Genomic DNA, 21,503 nt, shown 5'->3' with positions numbered 1-21,503 from the left:
CTAAAGCGAAAAGCCTTACGTTAGTCAGGGAAACTCAATCGCCAGCTGCTTCAACTGCAACTTAGCAATCAGCCGCAGACTTAAGTTCACTGCTAAAGGCCCATGCAATCTGAGAGCAAACCCACAAACGCAGCGGTCTGAACGGAAAAACAAGCACCTTTCTAACTTACAACCGGAACCGCATGCGCTCATCGATGACGTTTTCGCAACGGCCCAGCGAGCGAGTGGATGAGAGATCCTGCCCATACAAATGTGAGTGGTCCTCATCTCATCATCGCCGTCATCTCGAGTCGCGCGAACCGCAAAATTTGAATGGGTTTCCCAAGAACGATCTCAACGCGTCCGTCAGTTGAGTGAGATTTCCCGTCGCGTTCGGAAGTAAGTTGGAAAAACTTTTGGGGGAACCGTGCAGCAATTTTTCACAGTCAGGGTGCCAAAACTGCTGTGCGGTGAAGAAAACCTGCTAAGCGGGACAGTGTGCCATTGAGTAGCTTAAGTTTTTCTTTGGGGGAACAGAGATGGTTGCAAAAACGTTCCAAATGAGGAAATGGGTTCTTTCGTCGCACTTCCGACATGGTTTGCGCATACAACATCTGGAGTGATTTTGCGTTTTCGGTTGGGTTGAGTCAAAATTAACAGGTGAAGCATTGACAATCGATTGGCGAGCGCGAAGAAAATTACGTAAATCCTTCGCAAAATGCGATCCCGCAGTTCAGCAGCCGAGTGCAAAATTCGTCTAAATCGAACACAGACGTAAAATCAAAGATGAAAATCAAGAATAAAAATGGTGTCTCAACTACCCTTGGGTGTTAGATTTTTTTTCTGGCTTTGAGCTGCGATTGAAAAGCGAATCGAAAAATTATACAGAATAAGAAGGGTAGAATGCGACGCTGATGGGAAGCAAAGATCAACCTCGCACTCGAAATTGGTGATTGTGATAAAATTAACAGAAACAAATGTGTACCACCAGAGGAGCAAAAGAAAAGAAGGAAAAAAAGTCGCCTTAAATCCTCCACCATCTTTCACGAGTGAAAGGAATTCTGAATTGGCTGCGGTGTCAATGTTGCTGGGCCATGTAGAATAACGAACTGCGTTCAGATGAAGTTTTCCTGAAGCAGTTTCCTTTGGGTGATCTTGGGGGGATCTTTTTTCTTCATCTACGAAGCGTGTAAGCTTAGAGCGAGCTGCTGCAGGTGGGTGGCCAATGTTTGGAACATATGAACGGTTAAAACTGAGATATTCTTGAGTGCAAGTGAAAGGATATCAGATGGTGGAGGAAGGCTGCGAGGTGCTGAAACGCTTTTCATGATTAAGTGCCCTTATACCCATGTGAGTGTGTAAAAATGAGTTCCTCAGTTTCCATTTTGCCGGTGAAAAGAGGAAAGTGGTGAAATGCAACGATCCGGTGATGGGGTCAAGTGAATCTGAATAGGATTTGTTAACTGTCGCGCGGTGGCACTTGTTGGATTGTTGTTATTTTTGTTGCGCCAAATTATGCATGAAAGTCAGCCAGCAGCAGTCCGAATTGTTGTGTCCTATTTTTAAGTGCCGGCGAAAGAATGATGTCGTGTGAAAAGAGATATTTCTTGGGGACCAAACATTTTAGAGAACTTCGCAGTTATTATTAAGTAAAAAACCTTAACAAATATTTAACACGTAGAGATTCTAAAGCTCACTACCCTGGAAAATTGATTTCAAGTTGACAAACGTGGCAATTAATATAATTTTGGCATTTTGACTGAGAGATTCAAGGATTCTTCATAATAAGAGGCCTTTTATTGTTTAAATAATTTATCTCTGTTGTGTTCCCAACAAGTTGACGGTATGTATCAAGGTTTACATTTTTTTTGTTGATTCGATTATAGTTGTTTTACCATCTTTATGGCATTCGCGACTTTATCAAGGTTTTCATGATTGAAGCAAAAACACAAAACTTGATAAAATAATATACCTAGAACAATTCTGCGAATTAATGCCATCTAATCTCCTTCGACAGTTTTCATCTAAGAGAAGTTTAAGCACCAAATTTTATTGGTTTTTTACTTAACTTTCTCGATGGCCTAGTTATTTTTAAATGAAATTTAAGTTTTCGACACCACGGACCGGGTGTTTTAGCTCATTTAAATGATTTGTGCTCACGTAAGAACTTTTACTAGACATATAACACACGACGTATTGCAGGACATGACACCAAACGTTCTTACTTAACGGAAAAAGGATTTAAAATTACTCTACTGGACTGATTACTTAAAAATAATAATCGTTATAATAGTAAGAAACGTTTCTTAACTAATCCTACCCAGGCTTGTAAGTGGTCACCATCGTTTGAATTTTTCCGGAGACAACCACCACACATCGTTCGTGACAATCGTGGGGAGCGCAATCGTTTGATCGGAGAGCAAAAAAATGTCAAGTGAAATTTTGATCTTTGGTGTGGTTAGTAGTTTGACTTTCATCCCTCTTGCGTAGATAATCGAGATAATCATTCCACATTGTTCGACCAACACATCCAAACATCACCCGGCGCTGCAGAGTGGCGAATTTTTTTTCAACAGGAGGGAGTGAATAGAAAAGATTGCATTTGCTTATTGAGTCTGTATGTTCTGCTGCGTGAAAGAGATAGGCGATGTCGTAAACTGTCGGGAATTATGGTCGTTTGACCATCAAATTATCCCTCTCGTGTACCAAGACACGAAATTTCGTTCGACAATCACACAAAGAAGAATGAATGTCGTTTCGTTTGATGGTAGTCGACTGTTCGGCAAGTTTTCGGTCGCATTCGTTTGATGGCACGAACAATGAAACTGATAAAAGCAGGCTGTGCGACTGTCAGAGAAAATGTCGATGGTTTACAAGTCTGATCCTACCTACTCTGTTGATGTTTCGCCGAAAGGGTGTCGCGTCATGTGAGCTTTTGGTTGATCAGGTTGAAAATCGGCAAGTCATCTTTGTTCATCAACGGTTTCTCGGCAGTACTGATGCTCCCAAGCGTGTAGGTGTCCAGGTTTGCAAACGCATTTTTTAAATTTTACTTTTTTCCAGTCTATGGAATGGTCAAATTCTGTTGTGTGGGCAGCCACACTCGATTCATTGATCCAGAAAAAAAACAAAATTTGACTGATTGAAAAATCAATATTTTTAAATGAGAAGCCTGTTTTTTTGGTTTAAAATTCAGCCTAGAATCTATGTTTTACCATTTCATGTCATGTTAATTAAGAAAATTGAGCAGTTTGATAAAGTTTTAATAGCTCAAATGTTAAATTCCCAAGTGCTAGAGAAAAATCTCCTTAAAACCGCTTTTCAAACATTTGGAATACTATAAAATTTGCTCGTTTTAATGAAGTAGTAAGTGTTTTCGATTTTAATATTTCCAAGAATGTGTTTAAATCTAGAACAGGATAGTTTTTTAATTGTTTAAATACTGTGAACCATCTGCGGAGAATAAATAAATAAATAAAATGCCTAAAATTCAGTTATCTATTCAAATAGTTGGTAAAAGCAATATTATCCACTTTTATACGGTAAATTTTAAGAAAGACCGTCAACTGGGGCATCATAAATTACTTTTCAAACTCAATGGCTTCTAGAAACTTGATATCTACAGACTACAGATAATCATACCGCTTGTACATTAAAAGTTTTAAGGTTGATCGGACATAAAATTGAAATAGTTAGAAAAACTAATGTTTCCCATACTGCAAACGTTGGTTCTTTGTTTGAAAGTATATCACCCGACAGCAAAGTGATCATAACTGGAGATTTCCAACTTGAAGAATACCACTTGGTATTGCGTATTCAGAGAAAAATTGGATTCACGCAACGGTAGTTAGACCCGAAATTTGACAACCGTATTATGACAGCTCGATTGATGGGCTGCATTTTTGTCAGTGTAGCCGAGTAACACTGAAGAAAATAATCATCTGATATCTGAGGCTTCTTTTCTGGTGGTGTTTTTTGTTGTCCTTTGATAAAGAGTAGCATATGCGAATAAAAAGTTAGGTAGAAGTGAAATATGATCAAAATCGCTTTCAGGTATGGCGCTTTTGAGAGCAGACATGGAGAAGCATGCGTCTCCTAATACAATTGCCCATTGTTTGTTTGGGCACTTTTTTTTGGGACTGCAAAAAGTAGAGCTTGCCAAAATTTACAACAACAACAACAATCGGAAATTGGGTTAGCAAGTTTGAACTGAACGGAACGGTAACAGATGGAACAGGGAAAAAATCTTTTTTAAATTTTCCGACACAGAGCGGAAGTGGATCGTTCAACAATTCCAACAGCAACAACGATTGCTCCACCGAAAAATTCATTTTCATTAGAAGTAGTCAATGAAATTCCCAATTGCACAGATCTGTTGATCACATTTGATTCCATTTTATTATTTTTAAATTTTTTACGTCCGTTGTATGCGTTGTTCGGTAGAAATTAAGTAGCCAAATGTTTTCAAATTTTTTTTTTAATTAAATAAATGTTTCTAAAATATCAATGGTTTTCTTTAAATAAAAGATATTGAAAAAAAAATCTGAAAAATGTTTTGGGTTGGTTTAGGCATCCATTTTTTTCAAATCAGTGGTTGTTTCAGTTGTTTTATCACGAAAATAGGTAATAAAAAAAACATTTCATGTTAATTGTTAAAGAGTAGTTTTTGAAATATATTTTGTTCTACAACAACTATAAGAGTTAATATTTTTATAACTCAATTTGCTACGGAATGGAAAATATCGAAGGCTGAAGTCAACTTTTGTACTGCAAATTACTGGAATTTGATTTTTTCATGAGACGTCGAAAACAATCCCCTCACTATATTTTTTTGTAATTATGACATGGGCTATAAATGATTCTGAACAAAGTGATGCTTGTTCCGTCACGTTTCTTGACGTGTCGCTCTTATTATACCATCCGCTTTAAAGTAAGAAAATAAATCCCTTAATACTATAAATTTTTATAAATAAACAAATAGATTGGTTCCCGTTTTGTTTTTCAAATCAATGATTCGATGCATTTCTTTTCTAAATAAATGTGATAAATCATTTAAGAATTGGTAAAATGCATTGAAAACGGATTTAAATGTCACTACATCATTCATAATTGACTTTTAAACAAAGGTTTTTTTTGCCCGCAAAAACTCATAAATATAATCTGAATTGTTTGTTTCAGTGCAACAGCTTTGACGTCTTGCGGTAGTTTTTCTTCTTTTTTTGGAAGAGTTGCAAAAATCCAACTTTTTTCTCTGTAGGAGCAATATCGAGATAAAGATAGTGATCTTCACTTTCTGTCAAACCACGTCCGTTTGCCTGAAGAATCGATTATTATCGACGACATGGCCGCCTTCGATTTGCGGCAAGTTTGTGGAATCACTAATCATGATAACCGGTTTCTTGATCTTATATTCACTAAGAGCAAGTTCACTGGAGTTGGGAAAAAGTGATAGAAATTTTGACATTTTGAAAATTTTACCATGCAAAAATGTTTTTAAGATCTTTGGGCGTTGTATTTGCAAATGTTGCTATTTTTGCATCACAGCATGCGAAACTACAAAACGTGTTGTAGAAAAACTTGAAGGCAGAGTTTTGAAAATGTGCTTAAAGTGACAAAATTTCTACCACTTTTTCCCAACACCAGTGAATTTGCTCTAACGACGAGGAAAGTTGTCAAATTGAGGAGATTTTACTTATAATTCAACATGAGGTGCATCACAAGGCCATGAGGGTAAACGTCTGTCTAAATATTCTTCAATATGCAGATGCACTGCCAGCTCAAGAAAGCAAAGTAACGACTATATGAAAAACTTTGACGTAGACGCTGTTTCCAAAGCTCTTTTGGAAGTGTAATGGAATACGGTTTTTCTACCAAACAAAGAAATTCCCGAAACTGCTAGTTAGAGTATACGATCTATGTTGGATTTCTTGAATAGAGGTTTTCGACAACATTTGCAAAAATGATCGCTCAATGTTTTGTCGTTTTACATCGTGGTTTATGGAATATTACTTAATTACTGTGTAGAGTCAACACAGTAAAATCGTCTCGCTCTAAATACCTGGAATGGTTTGACAGCGACACTTAAAGACAAGCGAAAGAAGCACAACAAATTCCGCAGAAGTAGATCTGAGCATGATAAAACAGCATACCGAACAGCGGCAAATTTATTCAATAGTTTGCACAGAGCCCAACGATGCAGCTATTTGAACGAACTTCAACAAAATGTACAATCCGAACCAAAACGAGTTTGGAAATGTGTCAACTCGAAACGTAAGTCTAACTTGATATTTAAAAAATGTTTCTTACAAAAACAACAAAGCAGAATTTTTGGAAGATGCATCCGAGCTCTATGCCGAATACTTTCACAGCGTGTATCTTTTGAACAACGCAGAAATAAAACAAGAACGCCAATTACCAGTAGAAATCTTACCCGAATTCACCATAGCGGTATCTGATATACGACGAAAGATTTTAACGCTCGACGGTGTCGGTATTATGCAAGAATGTAATAACCGGATCATGTCTCCAATGGATTCGTTCGTACCTGATCGAAAGAACGCAATTCGTCAAACTGGAGAACGTGAGATCTAGTTCTTTCTCGGTCAACAGTGGTATTCCACAAGGGAGTCACTTGGGACCCCTTCTTTTCATCGCTGTTATGAATGAATTTCCTGAAGTGCTGACGGATTCTACAACGCAAACGTCGATATTATTCAACTAAGCATGACCAGAAAACAAATCAAAAGTAGAATTGTGCAGTGCTCTTTTACAAATTAACAATTACTGTAGTTATTAAGTGTCATTTGTATTATAGAATAAGATAAAGGGCTGAAGCCTACACAGCAAAAATTATTTGCTGTAAAATTACGGCAAGTATCCTGTAACAAAAAGGAGCAGGACATTTACCGTAATTTTACAGGTCGAGAAAAAATCGCGAGACATTTATTGTTCAGTGAACCAATTATTTTACAGGTTGGCTAAAAATTACAGCACTGTAAAATTTTGGTGCATTGAATTGCTCAGGTGAACGGCTTTTGCTTTAATATATTTTTTTTATTTTGAAAAAAATATTCCTATTATTTTCGCTGATAAATGAATGCAACACATAAAACCTTTAATTACATACTTTATTTAAATCGCGTCTTCTCAACATGTGATGCCCTTTTGGCGTTGTTAAATTATTTGGTGAACTACATATACACTGGACAGAGCGCTGCAACTTCACTCGCACTTAACAAACTTTCATTTTTTTCGCTTGATATACTTTGATTAACTTTCATGATGCTTACTTTTACAATCTTATCAATCATTTAAAAACTGACGATTGAACTATGTCTGTTCGAACATGAACATTAAGTGAGCTAGCGAAGGATTTCTCGCATTAGCCGTTCGCGGTCGATAAAAATGCATTTTCCTTTAGCAGGCGATGTACTTCCGACGCATTTTTCTCCGATGGATTTCCGATCGTTTCTTTTGTGACTATTTTATGAAACAAGAAGTTAAAAACGAAAAATTATTTGGTGTTTATTTTGATTCACAACCGTAATTTACAGTCCTGTAATTTAAAACCAACCTGTAAGAAATGCTCTCATTGAAAATTAATGATTCGACCTATAAAATTACAGTACATGTCCAGCACCTTTTTGTTACAGGACATTTGCTGTAATATCAAATGATTTTTCCTTTCTTTTCAATCAATGAATGGAAAATTACTTAATTTTTCAATTACAGGTTATCATTTTCAATGACACGTTATAGTCATTATTTTTTTCTGTGTAGGATCTAGTCAATAAAACAGAGAACAGAAATGAAAACGTTCGAAAATGTACACAGTAAACGAAAATTACTGAAGTCGGTAATTTTTTTACCGAAATTCTAGCATGTGTAAATCGTTAAACTGTTCGGTAATTATTTCGGTAGAAAATAAACGAACATAAATAAATCTATTTTTCATTTACCGATGTTCGTTTATTTTTTACCGAAAAAAATACCGAACAGTTTAACGATTTACATATGTTAGGGTTTCGGTAAAAAAAATTACCGAACTCGGTAATTTTCGTTTACTGTGTATGGCTTTTGATATAGGGAAGATAAGGGCGTAACGAGCACCCGGGACATAGTAAGCACTCCTCTTTTCCACGAAAGTACGAATTTTCCCAAAAAAACTTTTATGAGGAACAGTTTTGTAGTTCCTATAGTATAAATTTTCCAGCAAAAAAGAAATCTGCTTATCATCTTTACGGAGATATTAAAAAAACAACTAGGTTCTCAGGTGACGAAATATTATAAATTGTGAGCACCGGAAAATATGCTCTTATGATCGTTCAATCATCTTCTTCTATACAGGACGCTCTGCAATATGATGTACACATTGTTCCTTAATTTTCACAATCATTTAATTTTTGACTTTTTACATTAATCAATTTTAAAATGCGTTTTTACTTTAATTTACTGACTTGCGTAGAGATCGCCATTGATCGGGGCACGATGAGCATTTTCCGCCGTAGAATCTAGCAGCGAATTCAACTCGATGAAATCAACTGAATTATAGAGCCACAGCTTGACCAGTTAATATCTGACGATTTAGCCTATTGGTGAGGTTTTTTTTCACAAGGATTTCTTAGCTACCAAATTGATTATATTTAAAAAAAAACAGGTCCATGTACTGAATCAAAGTAATCGAAAGAAAACCCTTAAATTATCCGAGTTGGATATGCTACTAATTGCTAGAAAAAAACCTCCGAATGCTCGGCAGGTTTGCCGTTGTCTGTTTTTTGGGTCTACCTACTCTATTTGGGTGTTGCTTGGTAGTGCTTCATTAGAACAGTGTTGAAAAGCTGTATGCACAGCTAAACGTTTAAGTGCTACGCACTCCATTTAAAGCTGGCAAAGGAGTACCCGGTCAGGTTTCCTTCATCTCTGAGGAAGGTGAAGGTACCAGAGCAGTGCGACGAGAAGTGGAAGAAGGGTGTGCTACGGAATAAATTGGAGAAACTGAGGCGAGACAACCGATCAAGAACTATGAGAAACCCAGCGTTGCGGTATTAGAGGATTGGTGAATTGGTCGAATGAAGAGTTCACCGACAATCAGATCGCTCTACGGAACAAAGCTCTGAACTACGCGGTGTCGAGGAAACCAAGGATGGAGCAGATAATCATCGATGTAGAGCCAGAGCATTTGGCAATTGGTAGATGTCTTGAGAAAGGGCATCAATGGGAAATCCAACGACGAGAAGATCCAGATAGCAAAAGAGCTTAAAAAAAAGGAGGTGTTCTATGTCAAGGCGGACGGAACTCGGTGGTCATCATGAACAAAAAGGATTAAAAACAGTTGATATCGGCCAAAATCGATGAAGGATCGTACCGAGTTTGAAGAGAGGACCCACTACCGGAGATGATCAAAGATGTGGATAAAACTTTAAAGGACTGTGGGCCTATTTTTGGGTTTGCACCGATCGCCTTGAACGTTTCTGTCGCTATCGTTCCTATACAGAAAACCAGGAAATTTTGCTAGATTTTATCTCGCTTTCCAGCAATTTTCGTTGGTTGATGAAACCAGCAAACACGATTGCTGGAAAATCACTAAATAATTGAAAAGAGGCAATCGGGGAAACATACTGTTCAGTGTTAATTGTTATCTTTTTTTTATTATGATTTCCCAAAATTAATAACTTATGCATGATTCTGTTCAACATAATTCATTTATTGATAACGAACCATTGTTTTACAGAAATATTTGTGCAATTTACATGTATGTTCTATAAGCGATTAGAAATAATCACTCCTTTACAGCAACAGTTTCGAAATGATCAATTAGTCTGTGAAATATGAAAATGTCGTTAGCTTTAGTGAAAATTAAAGTCTTTAACATCTGAAGTATCTAATCACCTAATATTTTACCGAACTTGAGAATTCGATTTTCACTTTATTGAGTTCCACCTTCAAAAGTTAACAAGGCGAAAAACTATGCACTGATTTGCGTTTTAAAAGATGGAAGCTTAACTGAATGCTTTTTTTGTTGAACAGTTTTCAGGTACACGAGTTCCACAATAGATAAGTTTCTGAATACCCAACTTTGGGGGTGAACATAAATTAATGTTTAAAAATTGGTAGTAAAAAACTTTTTCAACTCAAATTTTTCTTTGATTAAGTTTTGTTCAGGTCAACAGAATACACCATATAAAACAAATCAGGTGCTAAAAAAGTAGCATTTGCCAAATATATCAGGGAAATAGTTCGGAAAATGTCTCTATTCACCCCATTTTACGGCATTCTTAAAAAATTTGCAGCGATAAGATCAATTTGATTTAACAATCTTGTAGAGTTGTCTTTATCAACAGCCTAACAAATTCAAATGAATCATTGATAAACAGAAAAATCACCAAAAAGTCACAATCCGAACGGCAACTCTCGAATTGTGTCAGTAAAAATAGATCAACCAGACTGGCGAGACGTTTAGAGGCAGGTTGATGTTGTGATGATCCACTTGCTCTCGCTGTGTCGGCCATGGCCTCGAGTTTTTTTTTTCAAAATATTCTTTTGTTTCGGGTATTTTTTTCTCTTCTTGTCGCTATTCTATTCCCGCACCGGCTACCTTACGCGATGGCAGATGTCACCGAATGCCGCCGCTTATTTTCACTGTCAAACGCATTCGAAAAATATAATTGAAGCATTATAAAATAGCCCATCGTTCTCGTTAAGTGACGGTACAGCAACTGTTGATTTTTAATCCTCATTCCTGTTTTTGAGTGGGTTAATAATTTTTGAAAGCATTGAAGCAATTTTTGAAAGCATGAGAAGTTGATCGAAAGTAATGAAAAGGTTCATATTATGGTTTTCCTGAATCCTTAGTAACACCTTCGTTTGTGCAATTCAGTGATCACTGTGCCGGCTCCTTAAATCTGTGTAACAGCAGGTGATTTGTCACAGACAAAAATGTGAGCACTTGTTACCCGCCTTGTGTACAAGCATATTTTCTCAACATGAAATCCCGACACGATCTGATGTGATCGTATCATATTTTCATTTTACACCTTTGCATAGATTCAAATGAGATTTCCAGGTCGTTGCAAAGTTTTGATCCTTTTTATAGTATTTGTAGCATCTCATAGATCTGTTATTAAGGTTCATTAAATCACTCTCACTTTCTTCACTTGTTGCTCAAACTGAAACATTGTAACACGTCCCATCATTCCAATCGGCGTCCTAGAATGTAAACAAATGTTGCATCTTATTTACTTCGGAGCCAATGCAAGTCAGATCAGCCGATGGAAACTTGTGAAACACCCCCACGATTATAAACATTTCGTCGAGGTGATAAATGAAGACGTTGAGTTTGCCTCAATAACGATGACCTTTTTGGAAATTTCAGTATCACGTAGTGCAGCATAATACACCAACTATCTTATCCTGTTTAAGGTGGTTTGAGTTATGCGTTGTGCAATTCAAACACCTTTCTCGCGTTATGAGGTAATTTATGTGGCGGTAAAAGATGACCGAAGAGGACATATTCTCCAAACGAGAAAATATGTCTATTGCCGTCGCCACTACTTTGAATAGCGACGCGCCTAGCGCATCATCTGGTGCCTACTTAATTTGAACCACTTTATGGCACGGGTAGAGCAAAAATTTAACGGCCGGTGTTCAATGAGATGATCGCAGCGATTCTTCGGATGTACTAAGTACCTAGTACATATGCTAACCCAAAGCTACTTATGATAGAAACGCGTTGTCTTCGGTCACGTGGCTACAATTTGCTTTGATAAATTGGGGTAATTTTTTGGAGGATGATAGCCAGGGCCGTATTAAGCCACCGGGGGCTCGGGGCAATTTTTCTCGGGGGGCCCTTATGAATCGATTTTTTTTTCATATGCCATCCCATAGAAAACATAATATTTTGAACATACAAAGGAACCGGAAATAGGTTCAGTGTTTTACCCTCAAACATCTATTATGTCTGCTTAGAAGGTATAATAATTGTAAATACAGTCAATCTAAAAATTGCCCATACCGTTGTTATTCTCATGAAAAATAAGCTTAAGCACATATTTAATCAATCGACAGAAATGTCATGTCATGTTTTATAGTAAAACACTTCCTTATGTATATGCATAATTGAAAGTCACCAAAATACAATCTTTGAACAGCCATAACTTTTTTGTTTTAAGTCCAATCGAGTTGCAGTCTTCAGGTCAAATGTTAGTCTTAACTTAAATTTTAATAAAATCATCATAACTAAGCAACCGATTGGTAAAGAAATAAAATATTCGATGAAAAACCAGTTTTTATGCTTCTTCAGAACACAATGTCTCAGAATCCCTTTCACACTTGAGATTCAGTGCAACCCTTTTTTGCTGTCAAATTCAGCTCAAATTTGGCATATGTATACTGCCCCTACTCGCATAACAGTCCCATATGAATTTTCGTCATTTTTCATCTAACCTGACAGTTCGTCATTTTGAACATATGGCTTCAATATAAAACAATTAAAAAAGAGATTTTGTTCAAGAAATTTTGAAAAAAATATCAACTTGTGGCTGTCCCATATGAAATATACCCGCATAACAGTCCCATATGTGAAATATCACGGATTTGGTTTCTTTTCAATGCTTCTTTCGGCGAAATAGTCTTTGATTTATTGCTTCAAATCATTTAAAAAAGATTTAAACTCACTTGGTGTCGAATTATGCACACTAGTTCTCGAAGGCAAGTCAGTAAGAAGGAAGGAATGTCTTCCTGAGCAAAAAACTAACAGATGCAATCAAAATCGTAAAAAGATTCAACTTACAATGTAGAATTCACGATATTTTTCCAAAAGTGTGTTTCTTTTTCTGATAACTGCATTTAGAAGTTCAAAAATGATCAAATTTAAGTTTTAGAAAGTAGCTTGGTTAGCAAAACATATTCTGGATGGGACTGTTATGCGAGTAGATTTGAAAAAGGTCTCAAATATGCTCGAATAACAGTCCCATAACGAATAAAATGGTGCTCCCGACGTTACCTATGGCCCGATTTCTAAAATTTCAGGTCGTACGATTTATTATGACAACCTAGAACACATTCCATCAAACGATTTTCGTTTATGCTGAATGTAATGGTCATAGTTAAAAAATATATTCCAAAACAGAAAAAGCTGATTTTCTCGCTTGCTTGTTTTTGCATATGGGACTGTTATGAAAGTAGGGGCAGTATAGCCTTCTGATGATTCCTTTAAACCATCCAAGTCTTTTTCTTGCAAGTGTTTTGATTTTAAAGTAGGTATTCATCAAGACGAATTGGATAAATTAAATAAAAAATATCCTAAATTGTGATTTTTATTAAGGATTAAACCGTAAATAGTGCTTCACACGATGATACAAACAACATGCTTTGTTCAGCAAAGTTTAAGTGCACAAAAAACCGCATCTTTTGATGGCATTGGTATCAAAAATATTTTACGCTAGGTACACATTTTGGACTATTGAATACAAAATTTTTTGACCAAATAATTTTTTTTTCTTAAAATTAGCTTGCTTATTTTCAATTTGGATACGAATTCGGTTTATTTTTAATTTTTACCGTATAGTATTTAACCCAAACAAAATTAAAAAACATAAAATATATAAATTTTGTGAAAATTTTTGAACCCTGAATTTAGGCCGGAACAAATTTCAAATCCTTCTTTTTTCACTCGGAGTTGGAACATCGCGAGGGGGGGGGGAGGGGGGGGGGGGGGACATTAAAAAATAATGCGAAAAACAAATAAATTGAAATAAATTGCACGAAAGCTTGTATGCAACAAAGTGGTATATAGTATATATAGTGGTATATATAGTAGAATATCATTGAACAAAACCTAAAAAACAAGTAATTTTTTATCGAAAAATTCAATAAAATCAAGAATACAAAAGGTGGAATAACTTCCATATTCCAAAATTTGTTTTTTTCGACTTGTAATCTTTTGGATTCTTGATTTTTTTTTCGAAATTTACATTAATTACTTCAAACTTTATTTATTTCCCCCTTCGGATTTTTGAAAATTTCGAAGGGGGGGGGGGGGGGGGTGACAAAAGAAGAAATTGATATTTGTTCCAGCCATTTAAAATCAAATATTTTGAAATTGAATTTTTTTCAAAGATCGCCCTTGCGGAACCTCTAAACATGATTTTTTTTAGTCGGCCTCATACAAAAGTTTGTTCTCTACATCCTAATCTACCATTTGGAGGGTGAGCCTCCAGATTTCCAGAAATTATACAATTTTGGGACACCCTAATATACATACCTTCGGCTAACCTTGATGTTGGCGTTTTGTGAAAAGCTGTCAGCCAACTTAGAAGCACTCACCTTGTTTGAATTCCCGCAGAAGAATGTGTTGTCTTGCGATGCTTGCATCCTCTTCCAGGAGTTGTTTCCAAGAAAAAAGTTTTCTAGAAGTTCTGCTGAAGCACATATTGAATAGCCAGGGGTCGGGGAACTTTTTGAATCATTACCCCAAAACATTTTTATTTGTGTTGATATTACCCCATGACGAAGAACAGAAAAACGAAATCGTATTTTTCATCTTCATATTATGCCCTCCATAACCCCCCATATGCACTTTTCACTCACAAAATATTCACTGTTACCCCCAAGAATTTAACTTTTACCCCATTTGGGGTAATTTACCTCGGTTCCCCGACCGCTGGAATAGACGATCGTGGTCGATTAACAACATTTGCGATTTCGGACAACCTTTTGCCTTCAATTCTCGTTTCCTCGATCAGTTTGCGAATCTCAACTGGGATTCTACTGTGGGAAATGGCAATTTTTCTCAAAACAAACGTAGAAATCGTATTGGAACTGAAAATAAACACTAAATTTTGAAAATTTTAACGTTTTTGCATCTGAAAACATCGGAGCGGACTTCTTTGCTACGCAACGGATGCAGTTTGTGCTTAGTGACAGATGGTGGATTGTTTACATTGCTTACTTTTGAAAAAATCGTAACTGTGTGGACAATTTTTCGGGCCGTGTTTTTTTTTAAATTTTATCAACTATATTATGATTTTATTGTGATTTTTTTCTCGCACTAGACTGTTTGCACAAAAAATTCATAAACCTCCTTTTTCGCCATCGATTTCGCACCTTTTTTTTCACCATCCGGATGTACGCATCTTGACTGTAGACAAAATTCGAGCATGAAGTTTCTAAAGAACTTATCTTGGATTTCGAAGACGCTCCTTTAATTTCTATGAAATATTTGTTTTTCTATTCTTTTTTGCCACAGAATAAAAGCATACATAAATAAAAAGTAAAAAATAAACTTCGGGACTGAAGTATTTGCTAAAATTAACATTTCTTTATTTCAGAAACTAATTAAATAATTTCACTTATCGCCTTTTTGAAAATTCATTTAATATCATTGAACGGTTACCATAGAAACCTTGGATAATAATATTCAAAGATACCTAGCTCTTGAAATTTTGCATATAAATGCCAACGGACAATCTTTTAACAAACCTTAACACCACCTTCTGACAGAAAAGGTCAACATTTCTCGATAATTGAATTTTTCACATGTACCCTTCGTTCCGGGCTGTTTGGGGGGGCTTAAAATGCACTCTAATATGCTTTTGTTCAATTTTGGAATACATTTGCAAAATGCACTCTGACATACTTTCACCAATTTTTGAAGAAAAGCTATATGCCACTGACTCAATTTAATTGAGGACGTCACGCGTTTTTGCGCATTCAGATTCTTCAATAAAAAAATCTTCAATAAAAACAGATAACTAATTTGTATTGAGCCTGATCATTGATTCAAAATTCCACGGAACAGTGCTTAGGATATTGCGATTAAGGGTTTTGATGACGTGGCCAAGTATTTATTTTGATTGGGATCCTGATTTATGATATATTACAGATTTTTCCCAAGGTTTTAATTTAATTTAATTTAATTCATTCAAATGCTGATGAATTTTATCTAGTTTTATTAAGATGTTTAAATCAAAATCTTAAATTTGCAAAGCTTTCCAGTTTAAGTTTTAACAACTAGTAGCCACTTGAAAGCATGTGATAAATATGATAATTTAGAAATTTAAAACTTTTAAAATTATTTTATATCAGGAAGTGCCAATTCGTTTTTTTTTCAAATCAGCCTTTCCAATAACAAAAAAAGCTAAAAGAAGTGTTTCCTAACTCTCAAATTAGATTTGAAAAAAAAAAAAATCAAATCTGTCTGATTGTAAGGGAAGTTTCTTATGTTGCAGCCACCAGCACTGATCATCAGTGGGAGAAAAACTATGTCTAAAATTGGCAGAAATTAATCCATTAATTCTGTACGGTTTAAAAATAACCTTCGACCAACCTTCAACCCCACAGTCACATAAATTTATCTATCTCTCATCAACAGTTGGCAAAATTAGCAAGAAGAGGTGACGAAAAACCCCCCACATTCGTCATTGGTATACGGGACCACTAGCCGAAAACCGACGGTAAACAGGGAACTCTTCGAAGAGACTGCGTGGGTGCAGCATAGGACCATTTGCCAAGAACCCGGTCCGTATGAGCACGTAACACCGGAAGATGGAGGGCAAACCGCTATTCGAGAGCAAACATTGCCTCTCGTTAAAATGTGTGCTTTTCCTATTCTATGGAGGTAAGTAAGTGATCGGCTAGATATGACATCCAGACGGCAGATGCACTTCCGAATCAATGCGCATCTCGATTGGATGTTATTCCTTACTTAAGATGTTAAAGTAGAAATGAAAACTTGCATAATTTGCAGCTGATGCCAATTTGTTTTCCAGGTCTGGGATGCATCTACCCTTTCCTCCAGTCGAATATGGCCTTCAAAGGGTTCGAGTTCAGTGAAATCTATTCGATTTCGGTAATTATTCCGATTGTGGCCTTGTTTGGGCCACTCATTTTCGCCCTACTAGTAGACAAATGGGCCACATCGAGTGCCTTTGCCTACGGCAAGCGGCTGAGGATTTTGACGGCACTGAGCTTGATCGTATCGATTGTGCTGTACGTGATCCTTATGTTTGGCGTCAGTCGTAATCCACCACCGGAAATCTGCTCTCCGCAGGTTAATTTCATGTGCAACCGGAAGGGGGCCTTTATCCTGCAGGAAAAATGTACCGCGGAAAGCAGCTGCCACAATTGGGATCACAATAAGGTGAGTTTTTGTTTTGAATTTCTTTTCATGAAGGTATATCTTAACTCCGTAGCTACTCTCTGGAGCCACTCTTCAATTACACTAGATAGAATATACTAGTTTACAGCAATTTTTACTTATTAAACATCCACCGATGGTGGCCTAGAGGATAGCGTTTATGTCTTCTAAGCCAGAGGTCATGAGTACGAGTCTCGGTCACGGCATACAAAGTGCTATTTCTGTGGGCTGATGGTGTTACCATTACCCAGACAACCAGAAGTCGTTTATTATTTTACAAATTATACCGTATGAATGTTATTTAAATTCATTTTCGTATATCTGCTCCTACAATGTGCGGCCCATGCATATGCTTTATCGTATTAAAGTGCATCGCATGTTTTTATTACGACAATTCGTATATCTGCACCTACAATGTACGTCCCATGCATATTCTTTATCGTATTTAAATACATTGCATGATTTTATTACGACAATTCAATCCAAATCAAGAAGATGTGTGCTTATGTACCTATATAGCCTCCAAAATGATACGTAGGTATATACTGGTTTTGCTGCATTATATACGATATGTTTACACGTGCAATATTTGCACGTATATTTGTGTTGCAAGTTTGATATACCCACAAAATGATTGTCTGGGTAGTAAGGTGCTAGCCATTATATCCTTGAAAGATGTACGCTATATTCTTGTAGAATTTAGATCTCTTCGAAGAAACATGAATTTCCACTGAGATCCTATATCCTGTACTCGTTAAAAGAATATTGATAAAATCCAACGCTGAAGAATATATAAATTAAAATGAAGAACATGAAAAAAAACCTCGGCCAAACAGTTATTTAGCTATGATCAAAATATTAAATTATGGTGAAAAAAAAACACAATTCAGTGTAGGATTAAGGAATGTTCAAGTCGGCATCCATAAATTACGTAACGCAAAAAAAATTTTGACCCCCTTGCTCCATAGGTTACAAATCGTAACGCTGCGACGTACCCCCCTCTGAAAATTACTTATCGCGGGAATATAGCACCCCCTTTTGATATTCGAAGGTTTTTAAACGTTCCCCATATACAATAATAAATTTATTTGAGGATTTTACCAGTTTGCGATGTTAAAAAAAATGTTGACATGCTAAATAAGTAGGTGATGCCGAATTATAGGGTATCCCATAGGGTATGACGTTTAAACAACTGATTTCTTCTGGGTGATGTTGTTTATAGTTTAACTTAAAGCTTTGTGTATCGTGAGCTCCAGTTTTCATAATTTTCGTGAAAATTCCCTGGTAAAGCGCAAAAATATCGTGCACAAATGGTATACTTTGCCCAACATTTCGCTGAGTCAGTTGGCGAAAACGAAAGAAGTACGCATTGGAGCGATTTCGATTTCGGAAGTCTGAAGAGGAAAGCATCTTCGTGGACAAAAAAAACTGGGCGGAAACCGGGTCCGGTGGACAAAACCTTGAACCGGGAAGTCATGCGTGCTATTACCCTTTACCTTGGAACCGTCCATCGTGCCAAGGTAAGATAGGACCTTAAGACATATAAGAAGCAGGTGAAATCGATTGAAGTTTTTTGGGCCCATACCAAATCGAATTTGAGAAAGCATGTGAAGTCTACAGATTCTATCGAAAACTTTGCAAAAGACTGAAAAAAGTGGTCAAAGTCATCGCAAATCAGTCTGTGCTGAAGCTAATGAGCAATCTTCGATCACAAATTCGATCACTGGCCTACGATTGACTGGAATCAAATTTATTACAGATGCATGTAAAAGTAGACTATAGATAACATAAAAGCGAAACAGATTAACTAGCTCCTAATTTGTGTTTAGGGAGAAGTGTTCCTAAATGCGCATATTGGGTAATATGCGCATACAGCCGATTGATGAAATGGCTGATAGAACAAGATTAATAACTGTAGAGAATAGGAACAAAGAGAATAAAATAGTAATTAAAGAAAAGATAAATTAGAATTTCGAATTGAAATAAAATCATAAAGTGTATATAGTCTATTAAGAAGTCTATATAACAAAACTAGTATGTACGTTGTCTGTGAACCGAAAAGAAGAGACAGCCCGACATATCCGATTTACTACCACTTGTGAATCTGTACGATTTCAAGAGAGTTGGTATTGGTGCAATTCTCAACGGCTTCTCCGAGAGAAAAAACGACCGATTCCAGTTGATAGAATATTGTTGTGACGGATGAATGCGATGTGCGTTTCTTCCAAAGCTATTTTGCAAGAGGGAAACATCCGCCGGACTCGACAATAACCAGTGCAGTTTGAGGGTAATCCGCTTTCGACACATGGCATGGAAAATAATTATTGTTATACAATTTAAAAAAAATTAAAATTTAACAAGATTTTTAACAGTTTTGTTAAAATATATTGAACTTTAATAAATAATCTTGCGTACAGAATCTGTAAACAAAAATGGTAATGGTTTTTTTCCAATTCATCAGAAAATCAGAAATTCAACAAATTGAAGCTTTAGCAAAGTTATAAATGATTAGATTTTTGAATAACAGACAGGTTTTGAATGCCCATATGGCTCTATCAACAAAAAATAGCCATATAATTATTTTACTTTTGATCATTAAAACAATTAACCTATGCTCTAATTACATCCTTACAGTGAAAATAGAAGAGCTTAGTTCTGATCTGATAAGAAAAATGATATGATCACAATATTACCATGAAATATGGCCATTTGGCATCCCTAACTGTGCTGTATATTAAAAAAACTAGTGACATCTAAAATTTCGCCAAAATTTTAGCTTTGACGTATGCGTGAAATCAGTTTCTACCATTTTCAATTAAATTGTACGAAAGTATTGAAAGTAGAACTGAAATAGCTAAAAAAATTAATATGCGCATTTATCCCAACTGGTTTCGGGAATCGGCTATTTTGACTACTTTTATTATGAAATCATTTTCTTGAAAACTACTAGAGATTTTAATGAAAAAATAGCTCTAACGTACACACAAAACAGATGTCCGCTCATGTGCATATGGTTCTCAGAGTAATAAGATAATAAGATAAGATAATATGAGTATTCTCCTATGTATGCGCATTTAGCCCGCCAGTCCCCTACACTGTTTATTTTAAATCGCGCTTAGACATAATAGGACAAATGGGACAGCCTATATAAATATTAAAGTTTATCTTTCTGTCCACCCCGCCTCGTTCAGGGCGAGGGGTTCAGGGTGTGTTAATACACCAAAACACGGAATCGACCATCTTGTGACAGGCAATCGTAATGGTAGGCATGGTAGGTGAGCAACTGGCTGTCAATAAGCGCTCCGTCTCCCCCCTCCACCACTAAGAAACTTTTTGTACCCCTTGCCTACTTTTCCTCAAAATGCTTACTCCCTAGCTGTAGACACCCTGGCCTTGTTACGAATTGCGTGCTCTAAGAGCACCTGAATTCGTGATCTATTCTTGGGTAATTTATACAAGAATTGAAGCAAAGAAATTAGATCCAATCCAGTAAAAAAAACTGACAACCCCACTCGTGTTCCATTAACAATCAAACGGATTAGAACTGCGTCAAATTGGATCAAAATCTCATCAGTTTTGGTACAATCCTTATGCCGGTTCTAAATTTTTTTGAGATGAAACTGGAATAATGGAACACGGATGCGGTTGATGGGTCAGAATTTGGCTCTAAACCGGTTGTTTGGACCACGGATACAGATGCTCTAAGGAGTGTCTTTCAAAATCTTTGGCTTCAAACCTGCTTCATACATGTTTAAGCTTAGAGCACCTGTACCCGTGGTATATTTTTAGGTCCAATTTATACAAGAATTGGACCAACGAAATACACAGTAAACGAAAATTACCGAGTTCGGTATTTTTTTTACCGAAATCCTAACATGTGTAAATCGTTAAACTGTTCGGTAATTTTTTCGGTAAAAAATAAACGAACATCGGTAAATGAAGAGTCGATTTACCGACGTTCGTTTATTTTTTACCGAAAAAATTACCGAACAGTTTAACGATTTACACATGTTAGGATTTCGGTAAAAAAATTACCGAACTCGGTAATTTTCGTTTACTGTGTAAGATCCAATCCGGAGAAAAAATTGGCAACCCCACTCGTGTTCCATTAACTGTCAAACGGTTTAGAAGTTTTGGATTAATCCTTATGCCAGTTCTATAAATGTTGAGTTGAAACTGGTATAATGAACCACGGATGGCGTTGTTTGGGTCGAAATTCGGGTCTAAACCAAGAGGCTGAAAGAGAATAAAATTTCCGAACTGACATTTCAGTACCGCTCTGACGCTTTGGTACCAAAATGCCATTGAAATCAAAGGGGAACTGACGTTCTGGTTCCAAAAAGTCAGTACGGTCCGTTTATATGTGAATTGACAGTTGCTTCAGTTCTTT

At 36.3% G+C, this 21,503-nt stretch overlaps 1 protein-coding gene across 1 annotated transcript; it reads left to right on the top strand.

The window, feature by feature from the left end:
- Positions 1-256: 256 nt before the first annotated feature.
- Positions 257-17,116, top strand: LOC129759138 (uncharacterized; the record flags this gene model as incomplete). The annotated part of the gene is made up of 3 exons (XM_055756551.1): positions 257-378; positions 16,349-16,594; positions 16,746-17,116. Coding segments are annotated over exons 2-3 (444 nt in total), but the record flags the coding sequence as incomplete, so codon positions are not given.
- Positions 17,117-21,503: the final 4,387 nt, after the last annotated feature.

The sequence above is a fragment of the Uranotaenia lowii genome, unplaced genomic scaffold (assembly GCF_029784155.1).
Source record: "Uranotaenia lowii strain MFRU-FL unplaced genomic scaffold, ASM2978415v1 HiC_scaffold_112, whole genome shotgun sequence".
Taxonomy (NCBI): domain Eukaryota; kingdom Metazoa; phylum Arthropoda; class Insecta; order Diptera; family Culicidae; genus Uranotaenia; species Uranotaenia lowii.
The sequence above is the reverse complement of the archived record's forward strand: the minus strand, read 5'-3'. Positions and strand labels throughout refer to the sequence as shown.